The sequence below is a fragment of the Loxodonta africana genome, chromosome 6 (assembly GCF_030014295.1).
Source record: "Loxodonta africana isolate mLoxAfr1 chromosome 6, mLoxAfr1.hap2, whole genome shotgun sequence".
In the NCBI taxonomy this organism is placed as follows: Eukaryota; Metazoa; Chordata; class Mammalia; order Proboscidea; family Elephantidae; genus Loxodonta; species Loxodonta africana.
The window spans coordinates 36,652,502-36,672,256 of NC_087347.1; the positions used below are offsets into that span (position 1 = coordinate 36,652,502).

The following is a 19,755-nucleotide window of genomic DNA, read 5'->3' on the forward strand; positions in this document are numbered from 1 at the left end:
CCATTTCTCCCTGTCTCTACATCTCTTGGCTTTTGTCTTAGATGTCCCTATACCTCCTCATTGCCTCAGGCCATGCTCATCCTTTACCCCTTTATATTTGGGAATCGATTTGGCTCAGAGAGATCAAATGCCTATCTGACCATCTGCCTTTCACTGTTCAGTCAGATTCAGTCTACCAGCCCTGAGCAAGAAAAAGGACAGAAAAATACTAAAAAGTGTCCATCCAGCCCTGCGGCTCATTGCCCTATTGAGGTCATTGACTATGTCATTGCTTGTTTGAGTCTGAGATGAATGCTTTTTGAGAGGAACTAATTAACTGATTTATGATTTCTAGACTGTACCCAAGGTCAGAACAGTATTATCTACTGGTAAATACTATGAAGTCACATTGTGTTCCTTTACAGAGTGTAATGTTGGAATTCTGAAAAAATTGATTCAGATATCTGCATCTCAAATGTTTTGTAGCTATAGCTTCACAAAATACTGTATTTTTTCTTCCTGATCAAGAGATCTTATTTTGGGTGAGGAAGTCAAACATGTTCTACCAGAGAATTTAATAAACAGATACTATTTGAAAGAATGGGATAGCATGTCCCTAATCTTTCACTGTTTGTTTCAACTTTAGCAAATGAAAAAAAAAAAAAAAAGAAGAAATCTTAAGAAGTCTGTTTCATGAATGATTATAGGAATAAAACCCAAACTATTCTGTGATGAAAAATGAAAGAAAGTCATATCTTAAACCAACAATCTGTAGACCCTTTTATGTATAACGGGACCCACCCCCACAAACTCCATGTTGGTGAAAGTAAAGAAAAATACATTTTTCTAGCATCACAGGAGAGACTTGTATCTGGCACTAAAACAGGGTTACATCTTTGAGTTGTTACAGGAAGCAACTTCATGCTAAAATGTTTGTCTTTTTTTTTTTTTTTTTAAGTACGGAAAGAACCCTGCTAACATCTACTTTCACAGACCTAAAATTGCAACACCAAAGGGTGCAGGAGACACAGATACTGTGAATAAAGAAGTATAATATTCAAGTATATGAGGAAGTATCACAAATGGCCACAGAGAAATATATATATATTTATATATATAATACTGTATCAAACAGATGGAAGGGGGTATGAAACTGGTAGTGTGGACACAAATCTAGCCGATCACCTGACATTCTAATCAGACACAAGTCCATCATAATGAAAGCGCTTTAATCCTAAGAGATGCACTTTCATGCCACTTTCTCAAAAACCGCTCAAATGCTTTGTAACTATTTTTTAATTAGTTAAATAATTTATTGGATTCACTTATACTCTGATATAATTATCCAGGTCCCAAATGTTAATAACTTAATTGAATCTTTCTTCCCATTTATACAAAATAACACTTTTAAAAAACTGGTTATTTCTTACATGCTCTTCCCTTCCTACAATCAGACTTCGTGGTTTAATTTAACCTGTAATAAGTTACTGTGGGTGGCTTTTATTTTTTCACCCATAAACAGAACAGTGAAATGAGCAGCATGGATTTTAACAAGGCCCTTCAGGATGTAATGGATAGCCTTCAGGCACATGAAAGGTAAAAATGCAACTTTTAAAATCATAATACTCCATGCAAAACAGAGCAGAGCAAAAATAATTATCTGATTGTACCCATGTAAAGCCAGTGTCTTCCTGTTGCAAATGGAAATCAGGTCAATTTCTGCATATTCTATTCATTTTTTTTTTTTTTTTATAAAATTGTAACAATTACTACAGTTTGGGGATAAGATTATTTATTTTATGGTTTGTAAAGAACGAGTATAACACCTGCTCAGAGCCCACTCCTGCCAAGAGCTCATGCCTAAATATTATGACTTCAATGCTAAATGAGAAATATTCACAAGCCCTGCTTAGCGAGTGCAGCAGTGACATCCTCAGCCAAAGTGGCAAGCTGAGGGGATTCGAGCAGGTTGATGCTTCCAGAAGAGGAGACGTTGCTGAGTCGTCGGGGTGATGCCACGCTGGATCTGCCTGGGGACTGCGTAATGATCTCAGCCCCATGGTCCACACGGGCCTTTGCATGCTCTCTGAAGTTCAATTTCTGGCTGTCAATCTGTTCAAGATAAGCATCAATCCTCGTTAACTCAAGCATCAGAACTAGCCCCCAGCTCTTTCTTTATATCCCAGAGCAGATGTTAATGTGACTTCTATGCAGCTCTGTCACCCCCCATTTCCTATGTGTCTTGGCCTTCAATCTGGGACTCATTTTGATGAAGAGTATTTCAGAAGGATTCAAAGAAAAGACAAGATTGGCTCATGACCTTGTTGCTTACCTTGACATTACCGCCTCCAGGGACATGGTGAGCATTGTCCAGTGAACCGACTTTAGCTTGGGCCTTTTCTTTGAAATCCAGTTTTACACTCTCGATTTTCACACGCCCACCACCTATGTATGAGAGGAGAAAGGCTTAAATTGCTAAATACTTGGCTAAGGTGAAATATTTGTGGTGACCATTTCCCAGAAATGATACACCACACCAAAACACAAACTCAATCAGCTTTACTATCCCTCCGATCATAGATATGAAAGGAATCTTTTAGAGTTTCTATTCGCCTAGACCAGTCAAGATAATGGCATCCTTCTTATACTATTATGTGGATTGCTTTATATGTGAATACCTTTCTCCTTTGCCCATGTCTAACCTAAGAAATCAGGAAGGGTTTCTCATCAGTATAACAAAACACTCTAAAATGACACAATGAAAATACCCTATTGCATCCTTTCTAGAAATTGGAACATTTAGTCTCTTATGCCTAAGGGAGCAAATTACATTGATATGAGCCTCTTTTTTATTCTTCTTTGTGGTAAAAGGTCATTGTCCAAAGACATTTTAGGCTGCAGATGGGTGATATGTTCATTTGTAAGTGCTCATCAATGACAGCTTGACTGATGGAATGAGTCAGGAGCTAAGGTGTTTATAACTAGTTAGCTTTAAGAGCACACCATTTTAATTAGCAAATGGAGTGAAAGGGAGAGAATCTTAGGAGATCTTTGTTCTTGTATCAAATGTCATAGGACAAATCTGACACTGATTTCAATCTGATAACATTGAGATAGGGTTTTGACCGTGCCACGTTTCCAAACGCTAACTAGCCTGAAACTCGAAGATCTGCTGTTTGATGAGGGTGCTATGTGCCACATTTCAGTGTGGTCTTCCCTTTCTCAGGCTTCAAATGCAGGAGTTGTTCTACACTGAGTAGGTTTTTTTGTCCTTTGGCCTGTCAACAACCACTTCTAAGCACCTGCTGATGTCTTTGACCTGGAAAGATGCTAGATTAGACTTCTTTTTTTTTTTTTTTAATCTATCTTGTCTTCAACTAAGAGATTTGCTCTCACTTGCATGAGCAATTTGGTTGTGGCAGCATGCCTTCTTTTGGAAGCCCAGTGGTGAATGATAATGACCCTATACTACCATTGCATTTTTCTGGGAATTTCCATTTGGGAAAAATATGAGGGACTCTATGGAAACACGGGAAAAATTTTTCAATTTTGGATCCTTGATGCAGACCAAAGACAGAGGTCTGTTAAGGCTTCATAGCTCTTTTAAGCCTTGTGGTATTTTTCCCATGGAATACCTAGATATTTATATTAACACCCAATTGCTTGGCCTTGGGTCTGCTTAAGTTATATGGTTTTATTGGATTACATTTTGAAGAAACATCTAATAATTCTTCTCCCGAATCAGGATGTGCATGATGTTCTTTAGCTCATGTTTACAGGATGTATGCAGTTGTCCTACCCTCAAAATACACCTCATTGTAGGGAGTATTATTCTTCCAATATTTTACCTGTCTCACTCGTTGGCTGTGATAGAATTAGCATGATTCATAATGATTCACTAAATGTATTTATTAAATGAGGATGCTGGGTTTCTAACCAGATGAGATCAATTTCCTTGGGATTTTATTTATTTATTTATTGTAGTAGCCTTCTCGGGCTGTCTTTTATGATTATATGTTGTACCAATATAAAAAATATAAGTTGGTTAAATTTTCTTGAACTGTCTTTTGAGAGAAAAAAAAGCAATAATGTAATAGTGACCCAAAATATATTCAGAAAGGGAAGCTTGAGAAGGCTATTTCTGTTGAGGCCTTACTAGAAATTCCTATGCAACTATCAGCAAAGCATGTTTGAATTTAGAGATATATGCCTTTGGTTCTAAGGAACTGTGGCACCCACTAGGAACAGCAATTATGAAAAATGATAATTTTTATCGAGCTTCATAAGTCCTGAAGTAAAGTTGAAAAGTGCAAACATTTCAATTTGTGCCTCCAGGTATTGGGTTGTTTCCTTTAGTTTCTCTTTAGATGTTCCACATTTCTAAGTAGCTTTGTGAAAAGCTTGCCATTGTCAAGGATCATTGTGCTAGCATTTCTTTACGAATTTAGTCATCTGATTCAGCTATTACACAGGAGCTAGATTTAGTAATAGGTGGGAGTCAATGCCAACAGTCTTTTATGACCAATAAGTAAATCATGACAGAATGTTTCCTTTCCTACATAAGATTTTTTTTTTTTTTTTTTTGTGAACCCAGTCCCCAGGCAAATTTGACTAATTGTATACATCCTTCTTGTAATTAAAGAATCTGGCACTTTCTTTTGTATTCTGGAAGAAAATAGCCATTATGACAAAATATTTTAGTCATGAAAATTTTTTTTTTTTTATTGATAGGACAATGCAAGGTCAACCAAGTGTTTGTAGATTTGAGTTATAGACAGGGGAATTATGAAGACACACAGCATGAGACCAGTCCCTATTGTCTTATAAATGACAGGTAATTCTATGACAGCAATTTGGGGACTAGTAATGAGGATTCCATATACGGTATTTCTAACGCCTTGAATTGCTCTATGAACATCCCTGGTCCAAAGTGAAGCCTGATTTCTAGACACGTTTCCAGCAGATTTTTTAGTTTTGAAACTTGTCTTAACCTACCTGTGTTTTTCAACTAATAAATTCTTCCTAATAATCTTTCTTTGTCAGAGGTCTTATGGGACTCAATTGTTCTTACACCTTATTTTTTTAAATTACATTTGAGATAATGATTAATGCAAATAACCTTCCACCTGGTTTATATGCTATGATGCCAAGCATAGATGGTTAAAACCAATTGCTTTCCTCTTGTCCTCTGTAAATTAATGGTATATATAAATAGTTTTAAAATATATATATTTTTTATAAATAGTTTTAAAATATTAAGAAAATTATAAATTTGACAGTTTTCTATGATTACATATCTATAAAGGTGAAATTTAGCAAAAAAAAATATGATACTCAGAAAGATGACTCATACTATGTTAGAATTACAGTTTAAAGGGGGAAATCACACGCCACAAGTATGAATACGAATTCTACTTTAAAGCACTGGTCCTAGTCTGGAAAAACAAAAGGGATTCATGGTCAAACAAGTTTTGGAAACGTTGCATTCTACAAAGGATTTACAATGCTCATTGACCTAATGAAGGATCTGAGAAATTCATCAGATAAATAAATTTGTTCAGCATTTCTTAAGCACAATTCTTATATAATGAAGAAAAAGTTTCATGAAAAATCTCTGTAAATGCTTTTAATCAATGTTATTATACATAAAGACATGGTACAATGTATTTTATAGACTGTATTATTTCAAATAAGCTCTTTTGAAATATATGAAAACAAAACCAGGGTTTCCTTTGAATTATATAGTCTATAAAATAAATTTTTTAGGTTATGTACATGAGGACAAACTCATCTTAAATGCCTTTTAATGTTTTAACCTGTTCTATAATATGTGGCCTATTCATGGTAATCAGGTTCATTTGGCCAAATGAAGATGCCTTGAGGTTTCTAACTTAAGTTTCTATTAATAAAAGCATGAAGTATCAGGATTTTGAAATGTTCTTCTAACTAGGTATTTCACAATACAAAATTTGCACTTGAAATTTCCTGAATCCAATTTAATATTTTTCAAATTTCTAAAAATTATTTATTTACCTGGCCTGTGGCGGATGTTCTTCAGAGAACCACATTTGGATGTCACATGGCTTAGATCTATCTTCTTGGTAACAATTTGTACCTGGATGAACCACACAAAATATGCTTGAAATAGTTTAGACATGGAAGAAATCCTCAAATTCAAACATAAAATCTAGAAACACATCTAAACTCACAACACGCAACAACATATCCAGAAACCCAAACTAAGGTACACGCACACACATGAGAACATCTCCCATAGGTCTTCCCACATGTTTGGATTGGAAAGAAGGACTCAAGTGAAAGAAAACCCTTGAACAGAAGATCTTATTAGTAGAAAACAGATCATGCCACAAGGGATAGAAACACCTGGATTAATATAGCAAGCTTCCACTCAAAGAACTAAGCCACACCCTGTTAAACCTTTCCATATGCAAAGAGCCAAGAACATAAAAGTGAACAACACTGCTTATAGATACACGGTGAACTAACATTGCCTTAAAATCCAGGAAGAAGAAAGCTATAAAGGTGCTTTCCTAAAATGTTATTAAATTATCATATCTTGGCTAAATGGATTTTTTTCTTACCCACCAAATTACAAAATGATAGCAACATTTTTTTCTTTATGTTATATTGACAATGTTTCCTCTCCCAATGTTTGAAGGAGTGCTTCTAAAAGTGTCCTCCATTGTCCACCTGCATCAGAAGTACATGGGAATTACTAACTCAGGCACTCTGGGAATGGGCCAGGTTAACTGCATATTTAGAAAAGTAAATCTTCTCTAGAGAAAATTTAAGACAATTGCTTTGGAGGCTAGAATTTACTTACTTTAGGATCTTTAATTATCCCAACTTATCCATTTCTGCTTAGGTGTTTTGATCAGCAACACTTTCTGTGCTGGATAGCTGGGTCCATCTTCTGATACCCTCAATTTATTTACCATGACTAAGCCTGCTTCTATGAGAGTAACACAAGGTGGGTATTGCAGTCAGGGCAACAGGAAGAATGGCAACCACGTCAGTGTAAATACTGACTCTGAGGCTTAGTCCAGCAGCCTTCAAGAAGTCCAGCAAACAGGGCTATGGACTTTCCATGACAATGGAGATACTTCGAGTGTCAGAAGACAGCTCCTAGTAGAGGCACTTGTTTGCCTCCATTTCCTTTTGCTGCTCTGTGCCATCTCTGCCCAGATGAGGAGCAAATAGCCAAGAGTTAGATGAGGATTCTGGATCTGATACCCTGTAAATTGAGTCTCAGTTACCAGAAGGTTTAGGTGGTAGGATCTGTAGAATAGGAAGAGTCTGCCTAGTTCATGTTTTAAAATAATTTTTATGAGGAGCTATCCTTACTTTGTCTAACTTTAGCTTGCATTTGCGTGACTATTTCAACTCTGCCTCAGCCACATTTAAGAAACCTGGATGTGTCCTTTCCTTCCCTTCATAGATGATTATTTCCACTAAATCAAAGAGACAGGAAAAAAATCCTGTCAAGACAAAGTGTATACGGGACTTGAATCATTTCACTTTGAATTATCGATGAAGCATGCTTCACCAGTTTTGTATTTTTCCAAAGGATATCCTAACTCTCCTGAAAAATGAAGCAGCAAAAATTGACATTACATACTTTCGGTACTTTCAAGTGTTTCAACCTTTGCTTCAAGAGTAATTTAAATGGAGCTACAGAAGGGAGTACCCAGTTGACTTTGCAGGGGAGTAGAGATGGCATGAGAAAATACCTCTAAGCCAAAGACCAGCACACAAAATTGGCAAGTGAGTGGGCTTGCCATTCCCTTAAAAACCGTAGTAACACCATCAAGGTTTTCTTCTCAAGCCAAAAGTGAGATATTCATTGATGATCCTACAGGGAAGGATGGGAAGCCCATCACTGAAAATGCAAGGCTGAGAAGCCACCAGACCAGGTGGACATGTGGAGCAGCAATGAGAAGAGGGAAGTGTGTTGAGAGGGAGGCAGAAAAAAAGGCACGGTGCTGGCTGTGTAGGGCAGCTTTCTATAAACTTCTACTTACATTTCCACCCCCAGCAGAATGTCTGATGTTATCCTTGGAACCACATCTGGACTGAACCTTGCTAAAATCGATCTTCTTGTTTAAAATTCTAACCTAAAAGGAATTGGAGGTAACTTCACTATGCGTTTTTCTTTCAATATGCTGGATAGAAGAAACCAGAAAGGGTAGTTCCAAAGAGGCTCCAGACTTGCTTCCACCTACATATTCATTTAGGAGAAAAAACTAACACTGGAACTTGAGCAGATCTGTCATGTAAATATGAGCTCCCCCCACCTTTCCCTGCACATCTAAGGGCAAAATGCTCAAGAGTCTTAAGTATCCTCACTGTAGGCAGGTATGACCTGGAAACAATCAAAAGGACAAAAACAAAAAACTTGGATCATCTGTGATGGGGGGCTTTCAATGTTGCGGGCAACACTGGGATTCAGGTACACTCCATGGACATTCCAATATTGTATTTCAGTGTAGTTGAGCCCAAGACCTTTATGGATATACCAGTCCCCTCTCTTCCCAAACCCCAAAATGTCAGTCATCATAATTATTAGTCACTTTGCACATTTGACTTGACTATCCCATTGGTCCACATAGCACAGGTGAGGCCTACTATTAGTCTGGCTTGATGCTACAAGTCAGGCTTCTCATTCATTTAGAAGAAGGTCCCCTTGGTGTCCCAGGGGGGTCAGCAAGGAGGGTCCAGGCCTGCCCTACTGAAAGGGCTTTGTGATTCCCTTTCATGTTTGGCTCAGTGGCCTTCTAAAGGCTCCTCTGTGAAAGCTGCTCTTCAGCAGCCATTTTCCTCATGTGGTCAGTATAGAAGCATTATTACCACTTTCAGATTTGAGAAAACCAAGGCCCATTGGTTAGTGGACTTGTACTTGGCCATGCAGAGGTAGTCCAGGCTTTGGTTGAGTTCAGAAGAGCTGAAGTTAGGTGTCTTATTTCTAATTTTCAGAAGTCAAGCATTCATCTTCAAGACAATACAAATCCAGATCTGGAAGGGCATTACTAAATCTGATGACTTTTTTTTTATGTGTTTTTTTTTTTTCCCCCTAAATGCTAAAGAGAAATGATATTTTTAATGCTTTAGGGGATAGTTTATCCTTTTATTTAAAACAAACAAACAAACAAACAAAAAAAAACTAAAGAAATTTATCCCTGATATACAGCTGTCTCTAAGAATGGTATCACATCTCTTGAGTATTTGCAAAAAAGAGTCAGAAATTCAAAAGGACATTTAATCCTAAATTATTTAAAACTAAACAAAGCTTTAATAGCAGTGCCTGTCTAACACTGACAAGATAGCTTGTCCCTTACAGGGAAATATCACTGACAGTTCTCTCATCAATGACCCAAGGGAAGGGCCTCATGTCAAAATTTGAATTCAGAAGACATGATGATTGGGCTACTCTTTAGGGTAAAATAAAAATAACAGTTTTAAAAAAGAGGGTATCACAAAAAAGACAGTCTAAATCTAATAAGAAGTACACTTACTTTCACTGTCAGAGTTTCATATAAAACGCAGACGCAAGTATTTTCAGTAAGAACCACTACATTTCAAACCTTATAAATTATTTTCAGAAAGCAAATAATTCTGATTATTTCTAATGATATTTTTAATTATTCTCCATGAGGATCTAATTAGTGTGCCTATGAAATAGATATAGAATTTATCTGAATCCTTTTACTCATCCTTGGGGGTATATCCATAACCCAACCTACCATATCCATAGCATCTGATATTTTGTCTACAGACTTTAATTCAGAGATCACTAGAGTGCCAATCAAGTGACTCATCACCAAGTGATCAGGAGCTAAAAGTTAAATCTGATTCATTTGCTACAAAAATGGAAACTCAAAATTCAGTTGAATAAATATATTTGACCTTAACATTTGATCAACTATTTGAAAAATTTTATGATTTCCAAAATAAATGATTCAATCTCAAAGCAGTCACGTTGCCAGAATATTTAGAGATGATTTAGAATCTTAAAAGTTCTAGAACTTGAAAGCTGACTTCTGTAGATTTTCCACAGATTTTTCTGGAGTCATAGGTTTTCTAGTGAAATGACTAGCTGGCCCTTTTTTGATGGTAGACTGTTCTCAACCTATTTCTGCTCAACATATAAAGACCAAGGAATTGGTGGCTTTCAATTATGGTGTTGGCAAAGAATATTGAATATACCATGAACTGCGAGAAGAATGCACTGATCTGTCTTGGAAGAAGTATGGTCAGAATACTTCTTAGAAACAAGGATGGCAAGTATTTGTCTCACTTACTTTGGACATGTTATCAGGAGGGACCAGTCCCTGGAGAAAGACATCATGCTTGGTAAAGTAGACCAAAAAACCAAAACCAAATCTGTTGCCATCAAGTCGATTCCAAATCATAGTGGTCCTACAGGACAGAGTAGAACTGCCCCATAGGTTTTTCAAGGAGCACCTGATGGATTTAAACTGCTGACCTTTTGGTTAGCAGCTGTAGTTCTTAATCACTACATCACCAAGGTTTCCAGTAAAGTAGAGGGTCAGCGAAAAAGAGGAAGACCCTCAACAAGATAGAATGACACAGTGGCTGCAATAATGGGCTCAAACATAGCAAAGATTGTGAGAATGGCACAGGACCAGGACCAGGCAGTGTTTCATTCTATTGTACACAGGCTTGCTATGAGTAGGAACCAACTTGATGGCACTTAACAATAATAACACATGATGTGTCATGTTGGACAGAAGTTGGACATGCGTTAGTGGCATATACTTAATGTATTTCCATATTTGCAAATAGCATCACAGTATAAAGATTTTGTCTAAAACAAGGAAAAGTATGATAGAATTAATATAAATGATTTCTGCAGAATGCTACTCACCATAGTGCTTGATGGTTGAGTAGAGAGAAACAAAACCATTTTGGGGAGAGGGTGTTTGATGCTCAGTCAGCTTTGTACTCTAGCTCGATGACTTGCACCTGAGCACCCACCTACTCCATGTAACTCACATTTATGCTCTAGAAAAATTACAATTTACTGTATGCCAAAAATCTCTAGGGTCACTTACAAATAATTAACCCCTTAAAATTGATTCCACAAATACCAGCAGTCAACAGGAACCATTCCCTAAAATAGAGAAATAGATGACTACTGTGAAGGGTAAGACTTTATTCCAGGTTAATTTTTTTAACAAAACTTTGAGTTTTAGCTCTCCGGCCTCTATGGATGGACCCAAATAAGGATCAATTTTTTTTTTTGGAAGGTCTTTCACTCATATTTTTTCTAATATCCTTGTTCAAGGGAAAAGTATCAACATCTTAGAGACAGTCTAGAAAAAATAAAACCTCTATGTGACAAATGAACTAATTTTCTATATTCATGAAATGGTGGGAAATAACACTTTGGTAATCATTACCCAAGATTATCTCTAAACCACATTTCAATCTTCTTTTTTGGCTTGCATGGTGTTTACTTGCACTATTCATACAAAATAGGGTGATTTGAAAGCATGTGCCTATCTTCTCTTCTGCATACTTCACAGTAGAAGTGAAATGTATTATATCAGTCAGCTGGATCATCGTCTTAAAGCTCTGCACTGTTCAAAATCCCCCCAAGCTCTGTATTTCCCGTGAAATGAATCCAAACTTCTTGGTGAAACAACCAGAGTTCTCGGCAATTCTGACAATTCTGCCTTCTCTTATGTCCTTCCTATTTTACATTTGGCCAGGCTGCATTACTTTCCATACTTTTGAGAAAACATTTTAATTCTCCTGGAATTCAGATCTCTGGGGTTCATGAAGTTGGGGTGACCCACTCAGGCCATTTGCCCTTAGCTGTCCTTTAGAACCTTGAGCCTTGAAGAAACTGGTTTCCTAAAGTCACTTTTTAAGACAAACAACAGCCTAGTAAGCAGCTTAGTGTAGACTGTTTTGCCTTACGCCTTGGGCTCTTTTGAAGAATTACCTATGTGCAGTAGCTTGAGAAATGGGAGCTCCGGGGTCTGACTGGAAGCTGTGTTTTAGGATAAATTGTTATTACAGAAACGCTGTTCCGGCCCTATTTCCATGACAATATTGAAGGGCTGGGGTATAAGAGTACCCGGAAATTTTCTCACCTAATGACCATTTTTGACTCTAGTTGAACACTATGAGTCGGAATTGACTCGATGGCATTGGGTTTTAGTTGAAACGTTACCCTAATTTGCAAATCATATATCTAAAAAACATCAATTAATTTCTATTATGGGCTTAATAGGATTTTTATTTTAATGCTTTGAAGCCCTTATTTATATTCCCAAGCTCATCCCTGTGTTGTATGTTATTATATCTCTCTGGAATGCCTTCATTCCAAGTCTAGCCTGTAAGAGCAGTTGATCCTTCAAAGCTCAGCCCAATCAATACTTCCAAAGGATTTTATGTCTCAGCAGTTTTATGCAAACACTGGCAACTTACTTGCATAAACTGTTGCCTTTTCATTCACTTAAGGGCCATATTAACTATGAAGAGTTATAAATTATATGTTATTATAATTGAAAAATTAATAAGGTTTATTTTATTTTACTTTTTACTAGTTCTGTCTATTCTAGGGAATAGAACCTGTTAGGGGAGAACACTGCAGTTACTTTCTGGATATTCTTGGTACAACTTTAGCTGGTTTTTATCCTCACGCTACAGCTGAAATGATCTTAAAGGAGTTTAATTGCTCAAGCAGAGAAATTAGCATTTTTTCCAAAATGGGGTCATTCTAGGAAAAAGTAGGAAGACAAAATGCAGGCTATGCCTGTAGGCAAGAACAAACCTCTCTAATTAGAGGTTAGACAGAAAAAAGAAACATGTAAAACCAAAGAAAATCAAATCTAACTTATACTTTTGAGGAAAACAATTTATAAACTAAAGGAAATCAATTCCAACATCAACTTGAATTTCTTGAGCAATGTGATTCTAATTTTTTAAATTTGATGGCCACTGTTTCTGCTTTTTTAATGAAAGGACCCATCTATCAGCTAGAGGTGGTGAGGTATGGGGAGTAACTGGAGTCTAAAGGTTTGGATGCTGTTCTCGGCTCTCCAACAATCTTGTATTAAACTCTCAGGCAAGCTCTGGGTCTGACCCTCAGTTGTAGAACCATTCCGTTCTTCCTCAATCTGAGCCTGCCTTACAAAGAATGCTTTTGTGAACGGGTGATGGGCAGTGGCACTGGGCTAACTTCCCTCTTCCTGCAGGGTTTAAGCTTCACCTCTACATCCATGTGATTTCTCAGGAGTGCTTAAATGGAGCCCTCCTTTGTCTTGCGTTACAAAAACGCTTTTCTGGCCCTCTCAAATACATTTCCTATTCTGTAACACTTAACTTTAATGAAAACTATTTATACAGCCTCCATAAAAACCTGAGGCATCAGATACTAAACCACAGTATGACTGCATCAGATATTCCTGAAGACTCAAAATTCTCTCACACAGATGATGGTCTTCAAAGATTTACCTCTAGTAACCTTGCACTCTGGTTAAAATACATTCAGGGATACACACACTCTAGTTCAATCAGAATTTATTGACCAATAGTTTACTTTAAAATAATTGATATCAAATATAAATAATACATATATTTAAGAACATATTTAAATGAAAATGATAGTTTGTAGCAAAACATACAATTCCACAGAACTCAAAACGGAAAGGATAAGTAGGACGGTCCATTAGGGTGTTGTTGTTGTTAGGTGCCAATCAGTCGGTTCCAACCTACAATGACGCCACGTACAACAGAACGAAACACTTCCCAGTTCTGCACCAGCCTCATAATCATTGATTGTTATGTTTGAGTTCATTGTTGCAGTCACTGTGTCAATCCATCTCATTGACAGCTGCCTCTTTTTCGCTGACCTTCTACTTTACCAAGCATGATGTCCTTCTCCAGGGACTGGTCCCGCTTGATAACACGTCCAAAGTACATGAGACCACCAAGTCTTGCCATCCTTGCTTCTAAGCAGCATTCTAGCTGTACTTTCAAGACAGATTAGTTTGTTCTTCTGGCAGTTCATGGTATATTCAATATTCTTTGCTAACACCATAACTCAAAGGCATCAATTCTTCTTCGGTCTTCCTTATTCATTGTCCAGTTTTCCAGTGCCTACGAGATGACTGAAAATACCAGGGCTTGGACCAGGTGCACCTTAGTCCTCAAAGTGACATCTTTGTTTTTAACAATTCAGAGAGGTCTTTTGCAGCAGATTTGGCCAATGCAATGTGCCATTTGATTTCTTGACCTCTGCTTCCATGGATGTTGATTGTGGATCCAAGTAAAATGAAATCCTTGACAACTTCAATCTTTTCTCCATTTATTGTGATGCTGTTTATTCCATGGTGGTCTAGTTGTGACGATTTTTTTTTTCTTTATGTTGAGATGTAATCTATACTGAAGGCTGTAGTCTTTGATCTTCATCAGTAAGTGCTTCAAGTCCTCTTCATTTTCAGCACGTGAGGTTATGTCATCTGCATAACGCAGATTGTTAATGAGTCTGCCTCCAATCCTGATGCCTTTTTCTTCTTTATATAGTTCAGATTCTTGGATTATTTGCTCAGCATACAGATTGAACAAGTATGGTGAAAGGATACAACCCTGACATACGCCTTGCCTGATTTTAAACCACAAGGTATTCCCTTGTTCTGTTGGATGGACTGCTCCTTAGTATATGTACAGAAAGTAGAACCACACTGAAAAACTCTGGGGTGAAGAGATAATACTGAAGAATACGGAAAGAACTTTTTGATGCTAAGGACATTAATGAGTTTAGTTATCAGCTCCATTGTTACGTATTGTCAAATAGCCCCTCACTGGGAGCTGGAAGGGAGTCTTCATGAGCACAATAGTCATTGTGATTCAATGGAATGAGAAGATGATGAGCTTTTTCAAATTCAGACAACATTCTTTCCATTGTATAATTTTTTAAGGAATTCCAAAGTATAATGGACCAAGTCAGTGAGGAAAGCAACTTCTTAAAGAGTCTATTCCATTGTTTGGAAACTCTGGTGGCATAGTGGTTAAGTGCTACGGTTGCTAACCAAAAGGTCGGCAGTTTGAGTCTACCAGGCGCTCCTTGGAAACTCTATGGGGCAGTTCTACTCTGTCCTATAGGCTGGCTATGAGTCAGAATTGATGCAACAGCAACGGGTTTGGTTCAGTTGTTTGAAAACAACCTCTGTCTTTACTTGGCTTGTGAATAAACAGCAAACAAAAAGGGGTTCTATAGGTCTCCACTTTGGAAACACAAATAATAATTTTTCCATATTTATTAATAAGGTTTGTGGAGTTTAGCGCCAAAAGTTTTCATTATCCTATTTAAAAAAAACACTTGAATTACAGTTATAAGAGTTCTATTGCATAAAGACAGGGTTCCTGATCATAGGGAGCTTTCATTTTGTGATAATGATGACTTTGATATTAAAAAAAAAAAACCTCGTGAACAAATGTATTTCAGTGAATGATTTTTCTTCACGCTGGGTTGACTGACAGTATTTCAAAGTTCATGGGGTATTTTATTTTTCCTCTTATTTAACACATATTTGTATCCCTAAGGAGCCCTGGTGACACAGTGGTGAAGCACTCAGCTGTTAGCCGAAAGACTGGTGGTTTGAACCCACCAGCTGCTCTGCAAGAGAAAGATGTGGCAGCCTGCGTCCGTAAGGATTACAGCCTTGGAAACCCTATGGGACAGCTCTACTTTGACCTACAGGGTTGCTGAGTTGGAATCAACTAGACTGTAATGAGTTAAGGAGGTGAAAAGAAACTGCTTAGAAAGAACTTAAAATTATATAAGGGCAAGATACCAGGGAAGGGCAAGTGGAGAAAAACATACTCTCTTTTCTTCTCACTCCATTTTGCTATATAGCCTCCAGCACAGTCATGCTTGATGAAAGAATAAATATGTAAAAAAGAAAAAAAAATCTAAATAAGCCTTAACTCTTGTCTTTCAGTCTATATAATTTATAAACCTGCTTATATGTTTGTAGCTGCCAGAAGACCTTCACAGGGGTAACCATCACAATTTTATACAGTGGAGAAAAAAACCATTTCACTACAATTCATTAGCTACCTTGAGAATTACTTCCATTCTCTTCTTTGAATATAAAATGGAAAGCAAGCTATTCAAAGTAGTATGTAAAAGACTTAAAATAGGTCTCATGATAATGCTTAAACCTTTAAAAAATATATAAAAGAAACTCCAGTCTACTTTTCAGTATTTCATTCCCTCAATCCTCTCCTCTAATGCTCCCTGTTTCCTAATTATGCTCCCTTTCTACTTGAGAAGTATTGCTTTTTCACTCAGCTTCAGCTTGCCCTTTTTGTCATAAACACATATGGAATGATTAGAACACCTTAATGAATGTCTTTTGACCACTGTGATGCAAAAATGCTATTATACTACTTAAAGTGATCTTAGTCTAGTTAAATGAGATGGTGTTATATATGACAACAAGCATTGTGTGGTTCCTTCTGTTCTACAAACAAGAAACCTGATCAGAGAGGTCAGTATCTAAGGTCACACAATAATTTAATAGAAGAGCTGAACCAAAAACTCAGCTCTTAAATCACAGTCCAATATTCTTTTAACCAAGCTTTACTGTGGCCCAAACATGAGAATTTTCTTTGAGTAATAATTGCAATGGCATAAGCCATTCACACTCAAATAAGAATATTACTAGAAAGAATGCATCTCTCCATGTATATGGTACACTACCTTCATTTGACAGGTTTATTGAGCACCTACTATGCGCTAGACCCTGAGGACAAAATGGGGCCTCATTGGGATTTCATGGAGCCCCTGGGTGGTACAAACTGTTAACACACTTCGTTAATCATAATATGAATAAACCTCATGGAAGCCGCTGTTAAAGAAAATGGCCATTTTCATGTTGTTCAACCACAGTTAAGGGAGACCAAAAAAAAAAAAAAAAAAACAGCTAAGATAAAATTAGATACTTTATAGCTAGGTAATTAATTATTCATTAAATGCAAATTATAGAATCTGAATTTGTAGCTCAACCATCTAGGGATGATATTAGAAGTCCTATATGCAAGATGTGGGTAATATGAGGACTTCTGTTTCTTATTCAGTCAAAATGAGAGATTGGCCTAGCATCTGATAGCCATTATCTCTGACCTTTAATATCTCCTCCTTCTATGGATCCATTGAGAACTGGGAGACAGAAACTAGATTGCTTTATTTCTAGAACTTCAAGGATATTCTTCGTACATTCGTGTTCTAATGGATCTATCTATCTATCTGCCTAAAAGATGCTCCAGCAATATGGACTGGGAAAGGGACAGGCTGACAAGATTTTCTGTTTCTTTACATAAAAGGTGACTACTGCCCTTTCCTGGGACCAGGAGTGACTTGCCTGAAGATGCCAAAATATTTATCCCAGCTGGTCTGAAAATGGCTGACTGTGACTATGGATGAAAGCAGAAGTACATCGTTCATAAAAAGTACAATTTGATCAATCAAATCCACAGACATGGCCTTGCAGAGATCATGATCTAACCACTACGTCCAACAAGCTGTAAATAAAAACAAACTCTGGAAAACCGCCTCGCTACTAACTTTCACCTGTCATACACACACACACACACACACACACACACACACACACAAAGTGTTGATTCTGATTTTTATGTTGGTCTTCCTAACACTGATGGAGAGACCAAACAAGAAACCAACTCCTGTCAAAACATGTAAGGGTACTCCATATAAATCAAAGTACCTATGACAAACCGGATACATATATAAAAATATTATATAGAAAAGGTAAAAAACCCCTTTTGTTGAGTTGTTGCCTAAATTTTTTTTATGCCTCTGGTTTAGAGAAATTTTCCCACCTCTGCTTAAACCCAACAGCTGTGTCCTTGTAAAGTCAGTATTATTTATTCTAAGATTTGAACTTAACGTAGATCAGGAAATAACTCTACAGAGACAGTCTTACCTATGGCTTGAGTTAAATGAACCAAGCTCACTATCTATGGTAAATCCAAGGCTGCAGACATTCTTTCCAGGAGAATGAATTTATGTTTTAGCTGAAAAGATTAACTTTATTACTTTCTGTAAAGCTCCTCATATCTTCAGCTAGCTTATCTATTCCATTAGGCATTGATTTGCCTCACTGAACTGAGCCACTAAGCTGAGCCTCTCTGCCAACAGAAAATTGGACTTTAATGGAAGAGATAATGGTTATAAGGATAAAACATGATTATAAGGACAAAACTTGGGAAGTTTTTGAATTCTCAAGACACATATAGCTTTTATTATACATTTCCCCTCCCAGTTCTTATTGAAGGCACAAACTTGAAAACAACAATAATAAATAATTAACAGTTGTCATTTATATACAGTCTTAACCACTTCACAACAGAATCTGGGCAGATAAAATAAAATTAATGTTTACATCTTCAAATTAATTCCTATCTTCATTAAGAATGAGATGACTATTTTTGTCAATACCTACAGATCACATATCTCTGCTATGATGCTTGACTCCTATAGCAAGTATAGCATTGTACTGTCCTCTTCAAAGATTCTGGGTTGGCCACTGTCCATCCAAGTATCCTATGGCTATCAATTTTACATTTTGGAACAACATGTCAGTGCCTTCAATGACCCAAATAGATCCTCAATCATATAATTAAATTCTTTGACATATCATCTTGGTCATCTCTAAGAAGTTCTAACATAAAAATTTGTCCTAGTCATTCTGTAACGTGAAAACACTAACAATCCAGGCAAAGTCTCCTGTTTAACACACATGATAAGAGAAACTCTTCTCACTCCTCATATGTAAGGAAAGCATATACTGTCAGGTGGCTTTTAAGGGGATAGTGTTAAGGTGTTAAGGGATGATGTTTCTCCTACACAGTTCTGTCAATTTCCCTATTAAATTTTCTCCTCCAATTTAAATGTTTGTATACCATCTACCACAGAGTAGAAGGCAAACAGCTTCCATCTGTTTCTTATATATGTGAGGATACCTTCAGGTTCTCCAACAACGTCCTTATAACCCCGCTGTTGTGGATTTTTTCTAAGTCATCTGGAGCAGAGACAGGTTATTTTGTAGCAGATTAACACTTGTCTTGATGAAAAAAGATATTTTCTTCAAACGACACTGTGATTTTGAAGCTACTTTTGTTCTTTCTATAATTTTTGTGTCATATGTCTTTATCAGTCATTAACTACTATAATCTCTAGGGCAGTATTAGTTCACCTCAAAATAATACAGGAGCTTTCTATCAATTTTATGAACTGTCAAATACAGTAGAAGGAAACTAAAGTTAGGCACAGAAATACAACCTAATAGATAAAAAAGCAGTAAAAAATAAATAATTTTCATATTTTCTACACTGGTTTAACCTTAGAGATTCCTAAAAAGCTGAGGCTAAAACAGCCTTTTACTTCTGTGGCTTTAAAGAGTCCTTTCAATAAAATAAAATATTTAAAATTTCTATATAAGCTATATCAATATTTTTTCCATTTTTATTATTATTTTTTTAGTTTCAATAAAACATTGCAGTGATAGTTTATATTCCCCTGTGATTCCAAGAAGAAGCAGGCTCTTCTAAGTATCAAAATTTCCCAGACTATAAGCAAGTAAATCCCACATTTAGTTCAGAAGCACACTAAGAAGTGGGGATACTTATAAACAGAGAAATATTTTCATATACACATAATAATTACTCGATTTTAAGGCTCATCTTCCCAAAAGCTAA

General features: G+C 36.7%; 1 protein-coding gene across 3 annotated transcripts in view; it reads right to left on the minus strand.

Moving 5' to 3' along the window:
* Positions 1-1,013: 1,013 nt before the first annotated feature.
* MAP2 (microtubule associated protein 2) overlaps positions 1,014-19,755 on the minus strand; it is a 68,809-nt gene continuing 50,067 nt past the window's right edge. For 2 of the 3 annotated variants that reach the window (XM_003406092.4, XM_064286726.1), the window contains 4 exons: positions 8,022-8,114; positions 6,013-6,094; positions 2,312-2,424; positions 1,014-2,091 (listed from right to left, as the gene is read on the minus strand). In XM_003406092.4, coding sequence (XP_003406140.1) covers positions 1,876-2,091; positions 2,312-2,424; positions 6,013-6,094; positions 8,022-8,114 — 504 coding nt within the window. In that variant the 3' untranslated portion in view covers positions 1,014-1,875. The remainder of the gene's footprint in view (positions 2,092-2,311; positions 2,425-6,012; positions 6,095-8,021; positions 8,115-19,755) is intronic. The other variant, XM_064286727.1, reaches the window with a different exon arrangement.